Here is a 6,356-nt window from a genome sequence, read left to right on the forward strand (position 1 = left end):
ATTTAACAGAAGCTCAGAAGAAGTTATAATAAAGAAGTCAATCAATAAATCAATACAACACTTTCCATCAACCCAGCCAAAGGAAATTATTTTGATGAAGAACATTTTTAAGGGAACAAAGTAAACTTAGGACAACACACAAGGTAGTGGTCATCTTGATGCTATTGTGTACCGTTTTTCAGCAAACCAAAGCTCATTTTGTCTCGGATGCATCAGCACATACCTTTGAACAAGTGGCAAAGGAAGGAAATTGAGGGTGGAAGTCATGTCCAGTCCACAGTCCAGCATAATGGTGGTTGATTTGAATTTGAGCACATTGCATGGTAAGGTTGGGTGCCCTGACAGGCAATACTGAAAAACAAACAAACAAATCACTTTTGTCAATAATCAATTACAGAAAAAGCCTAAAAAATAAAGTGAATTAAATAAAGCTGATCATCTTCTCTCATTAGAGCACTGTGTAAATTCAGCTAACTTTCTATATGGCTTCCTCCCTTTTACAGTGCTGGATACCACTTCCCCTAGCACTCAGCATCCTCAAAAATCTCAGATCATACCCAGTTCTTCACGGGGTACCAACTTACATCTCAGGCAAGTAGAGTTTTGGAGGGGCCAAGGTCATTCTAAACAGAAGGTTTTCTGGCTGTAGTTTTCTGCTCCACTCTCACATGACACTTGCAAATTCTCACTATCCTGTCAGACCTAAGTACTGTGTAAAGTCACTAAAATTCTAAGCTGGAACCTCAAACTGTGCTACAGGTTAGGTTTGCTCCTCTGTAAATAAGTCGGGTGACTTTCCTCCAAGAGGAAATGCTTGGGAAGGGTTAACAAACAAGCATCAGTAAGGGGGTGATGGCTCAGCCTTGTCAGAAGAAATGACTCCAAAGGACAAGTGACTTCCCTGACGTGCAGACACTAGGCAGGAGTGAGGGACACCCATTTCCAACCAATCAAGAGCCTCTTGCCTGTGGCCGCAGTCCTCAGAAGTCAAAGGGGCACAAGCCACAAAGGCGTATTCAAAGGGGAGTGATGAAGCAAACCAGCACACTGACCTCAAACATCCCTCAGGTCCTCCTCAATGGAGTGGGGATGACAGATACGCCACACTGAAAATTATTTACATGGGATGGACCCTGTGTCACCTTTCATAATTCGACTGCTGTTCTGAAGACAGTGAATGAAAGAAGAGAGAAAAGACCTTTTCTCCCACTTCTCTCTTCTTCATTCCGTAGAAGCCTCCCTTGAACAGCAAAGCCCAGAAGATGGAGGGGTCAATGGTTCCCATCTCCTGACAGGCACATTCTTTTGGATTTAAGCACAAGTCAGGGTAGCGTGACATCAGTGCTTGCCCCCACACGGCCACCGCAGCGCACGCCAAGTCTTCGTTGCTCGTTGGTTCTGTCACTCGATAAATTTCCTAGTTTTCTCCAGAAGACATTACAGGAACTGATGAGTTTTTAAAACTGCAGGTTCTAAAAGGTCAGGAGCCAAGAAATTGTGAGTATTTTGTAACCTTCTTTTTTGGCCGCACTGCATGGCTTGTGGGATCTTAGTTCCCCGAGCAGGGATCGAACTCATAGCCCCTCACTGGAAGCACAGAGCCCTACCCACTGGACTGCCAGGGAAGTCCCTTGCGAGCGTCTTTATTCCAAGTTTGTGAAAGATAATTATATTTCCCAATCCATAATTCACAACTCATGGCCTGAAAGGGTACATGGTTACTTACAATGAAAACAGTAACAAAAAAAATACTAAAAAGTTCAGGAAGCATGATTTGGGTAATTATTCTTTACCTAAGTTCATTCTTTGATAGGTATCAGAACTACGGGAAAAATTTTCCTACTAATCAAAGTAGAGCTATTCCTACCCCACCCTTCTCCATCTGGTTCCCTATTGCTAGCTTGGTCTTTATCCCTATCTAAGAATTACGTATTTGTTAAAGAAAAACTATCTCAAAATGAACACAAAGCACCCTGTTAAACCTGCCCCAAACATGATAGAGGACTTTATCCTACATTTCCCCTTTATAAAGAAAAAAATCAGATACTCAGAAAAACCTAAAAAGAAAATAAATGAAATGTATATAATGGTTATTTCTGGGTTTAAAGATTATGGTGTAATTTTCTCCTTTCAGTTTTCTGCATTTTCCAAACATTTGACAATGAGCATTTACCATACTTTTATAATCAGAAAAAAAAATATGATTAAAACAAAACTGAAAATTTATCCAGTCACACTGAATGACAAAATCTTTTTTATCTTCATCTTTAAATCATGGATAACAAGTTGCAGCAGAAGACAGAAGATGGACATGTAAAAGCTTCTGCTCAAAAGATTTCAGGCAAAGGAAGTTAGCCAACAGACTTTACATTTGCTCTTATCGTCCAAGGATAAAGAAAGGTGAGGAACACTTTATAAGGGCCATAACTGAATGGGAGAAACATTTTCAGAGCATCTACTGAAAGAGCGCCAGACCTTGATCTCACTAGCTCCAATTTTATGGATCAGGAAATTGAGTTTTACACAGTTTGAAGGGCTTGTCTGAGAAGAGAGAGCCAAAGACACACAGCAAGGTCTCCTGACTCCACAGATCCCACTTGTGCTTCCCAAAGTGCACTGCTCACTTTGTGGGTCAACTCAGTCTGCTGAGACACAGAGTAACTGTCACCAGTAAATGAGGCACCTGGCAAGGTTCCCGAAGTTTCCCTGGCTCCAGTGGTACTCTTTGCACGTTTCTAATATGCTGCCTACAGTCACCAAGCAGATTATAATCTAGCGAGAGGTAGGGACTAATACACAAAAACATTAAGTAATCATGTGATTTTAATTTTGCAATTAGAAATAAATATGACAGAAAATTTGAAAAATACCAGAAAGAAAAATATTACCCACAGCATTTCTACAGTCCCTGTCTTTTTTCATATTTGTAAAAGCTATAATTTTGGTGCACCTATTGCTCTGTATGCTGCTTTTAAGATTCATGGCTGTGTTTTGTCTATGTTGCATATCACTTCATTTTATTGGCTGCCTAAGTAAATATACCATCACTTGTTTAATTATTCTCTTACTGTTGAACATTTAGGGCTGCTTTCAGTTGCTTTATTACAAACATGGCTGTGGTGATAACTTTAGTGCTCAAGGCTTTTTCCATATTGGACTGTTTCTTCAGAGGATTCCCAGAAGTGGCATTAACTAGGTCAAAAAATATGAGCATTTTATGGCTTTTGAAATATGCTGCCAAAATGCTTTCCAAAAAAGGCTGTGCCTATTTACAATGTCATCAGGAATATAGCAGAAGATCTGTTTCACTGCTTATTCCCATCAGCATTATGGTCAAAACCATCTAGAATCTACACCAAAATGCCTCTATAATGTTAGTACATGTTAGTAGCAGCTATCTAGGAGCAATTAAATGGCCCTAAACAGGAAATCAACTACTTGATAAATGAATTAATTTTGAGAGGCAGTTTGAAGCAATGATTTAAAGCAGGGAGTTTGAAGTAAGACTGCCTAGGCTCAAATCTTGGTTGTGCTCACTACCGTGTGATTTGGGGAAAGTTACTTAACTTCGCCAAGATTAAGCTTCCTTATCTGCAGGATGCAGTAACAGAAGCTACCCTCCTAAAGTTGTGAGGACTAAATGAATAGATACAGAACCTGACACACAGTATGTGCTCATGGTTGCTATAGTTATAAAATCATTAAGAGGCTGAAGAGGTCACCTAAATATTTTTTTTTGGGGGGGCACCTAAGTTTACAGGATTTTAGAGAAGAAATTCTATTCTGTGTGGCATTCACTAATGTTTTAGACATCTGTGTATCCCATAAGACTAGGTAAAGGGAATGAATAATTTTACAAATATTTTTCTATTGCTAGTTTTCCCTCCAGGAAGATACAGTTACTACTGAGTACAGAAGCGAATATTGTAGCCAACATAAGGTTTTACACTTTTTATTTTTTCTAGCTTAATAAGCACACAGCAGTGCTTTCATGTTAATTTTATTTCTACTTAATAACAAAGCAGATTTTTCTGTGTAATAATTTATTATCTATATTTCCTCATGTGCCTGCTGATTTCTTTTTACCACTGAATAAATCTGGTTTCAGAACTTATATATGCTTAACATATATAAGCATTGTTTATATTTTTTGGGTAAAAATTTTTATCAGTTATACTTAGTACATATATTTCTCATTCTCTTACTTTCATTTAAATAAGTTTTATTATGGAAAATTTCAAACATACAGGTAAGCAAAATTAGTACAGTAAACTCCCATTACTCAGATTTAACAACTATCCATATTCTGCCTTTCTCTTTGTTGCTTTCCTTTTTTTAAAAAAATGTATTTATTTATTTATTTATGGCTGTGTTGGGTCTTCGTTTCTGTGCATGGGCTTTCTCTAGTTGCGGCAAGCGGGGGCCACTCTTCATCGTGGTACGCAGGCCTCTCACTATCGCGGCCTCTGTTGTTGCGGAGCACAGGCTCCAGACGCGCAGGCTTAGTAACTGTGGCTCACGGGCCCAGTTGCTCCACGGCATGTGGGGATCTTCCCAGACCAGGGCTTGAACCTGTGTCCCCTGCATTGGCAGGCAGATTCTGAACCACTGCGCCACTAGGGAAGCCCTGTTGCTTTCCTTTTGATACTGACACACTTCTGAGGAATAGCTATTATGTTGACAAACCAATCCGATCTCTGAAAATACTGTTTTCATAAATAGTCCTAAAATGATCTCTTACGTACAACTGGGACAAAAACATGAGTCCATTTTCCTAAATGTCCTTGCAGAATTCATTAAAGGCAACTCCTTTCGCCTTTAACTTATCCTTGGTTTTCAACACCTGAGTCCTTTAGTAGTTTGAATATATTTCTGAAATCTCTATTCTGTCCACTGGTTTTTTGTTTTTCGTTTTCACCTCAATGCTGTAAAGTTTTTACTTTGTAGTATTTGAAAATAAGCTAGAATGACTAGACTTCAATTCTAAAAAAAAGTTTTTCTAAGGATGTAAATAGAAGCTACATTTAATCTATATATTTAGTGAATGCTGCCATTTTTACTATACAATAACATTTCTCTGAGTCAGGTGCAATGCACTGCTTTCTCTTTTATTAATTTTATTTTTTCTTCCTTTACAGTTTAAAATGTTGTATTCCTTTAGCTCATAACCAACAAGTCAATTATCATTAACATAAATATGTTTGCTTTTCAATTTCTATTTAATTTCTGCTGAGTTTTATTGTTCTACTTCAAGTTTTATCTGTTATGCTTTTTAAATTTCTGCAGTTAGATGTGTAGCTGATTAAAATATGCATTCAGGTTACAGATAGCCCTGTAAGTGATGCTCTGGATATATTTTACAAGTTTACATTGTGTTTTCAATTTACCCATTTCTAAATACAATGAAATTTCTATTGTGATTTCTACTTTGAGCTACAAAAGAACTGTGTGTTGTGTGTGTGTGTGTTTGGTTTAACTTCCAAATATAAAGGTGGAAATGGTTATCTTTTGGTTACTGATTTCTAATTTTCTTGTGGGCAGGGAACAGATTTTATAATACTTTTTTGATATTTACTGAAACTTGCTTTGTAAGTCTGTACACTGTGAATAGCTGATTTTTACAAATGATCCAGTGTGCATGAAAATTGGAAATATATAATCTAATTGTTGTACATAGAGCAGATTAAGTTTATTATCTTATCTAAATCTCCTATATCCTTACCTACTTTGAGTCTTAGGAGAGAAGAAACTGGCAATTTCTTCTTGTAATTCTGTCATATTTTGCTTTATACACCTTGAGGCTATATTGCTAGGTACATAATGGTTAGGATTAATACTAGTGCATGGTTTACCATTATGTAATGCTCTTTGTCTTAAAATCTATTTCTAGATTTATTTCTAAATAATATAGCTATACCAATTTTTCCTTCAGTCAACAGTCTTCTTTTTTTTTTTTGCGGTACGTGGGCCTCTCACTGTTGTGGCCTCTCCCGTTGCGGAGCACAGGCTCCGGACCTGCAGGCTCAGCGGCCATGGCTCACAGGCCCAGCCGCTCCGCGGCATGTGGGATCTTCCCGGACTGGGGCACGAACCCGTGTCCCCTGCATCGGCAGGCGGACTCTCAACCACTGTGCCACCAGGGAAGCCCAGTCTTCTGTTTTTTTAAATGAAATTTTACACATATACACACACAGTTAAAAATGAATCACCAATTTGAGAGGCAACTACTTTTGACTCTTACAGTTATTTCTTCTAGTTACCTCTGTATTTCTCAATAATATTGTTATCCTGTTATTTCTTGAGTTCTTGAATTTTAGTTGTTGTTGATTTTTTTCTACTATGGAAGCTATTTACAA

The 6,356-nt window shown here is 38.0% G+C and overlaps 1 protein-coding gene across 5 annotated transcripts in view; it reads right to left on the reverse strand.

Moving 5' to 3' along the window:
• Positions 1–6,356, reverse strand: part of INTS9 (integrator complex subunit 9) — a 109,932-nt gene that overhangs the window by 77,593 nt on the left and 25,983 nt on the right. For 4 of the 5 annotated variants that reach the window (XM_067745284.1, XM_067745281.1, XM_067745279.1 and 1 more), the window contains one exon: positions 224–351. In XM_067745284.1, coding sequence (XP_067601385.1) covers positions 224–351 — 128 coding nt within the window. Of the gene's footprint in view, positions 1–223; positions 352–6,356 lie in introns of those variants that run through there. The other variant, XM_067745282.1, reaches the window with a different exon arrangement.

The sequence above is a fragment of the Pseudorca crassidens genome, chromosome 7 (assembly GCF_039906515.1).
Source record: "Pseudorca crassidens isolate mPseCra1 chromosome 7, mPseCra1.hap1, whole genome shotgun sequence".
NCBI classification, from domain to species: Eukaryota; Metazoa; Chordata; class Mammalia; order Artiodactyla; family Delphinidae; genus Pseudorca; species Pseudorca crassidens.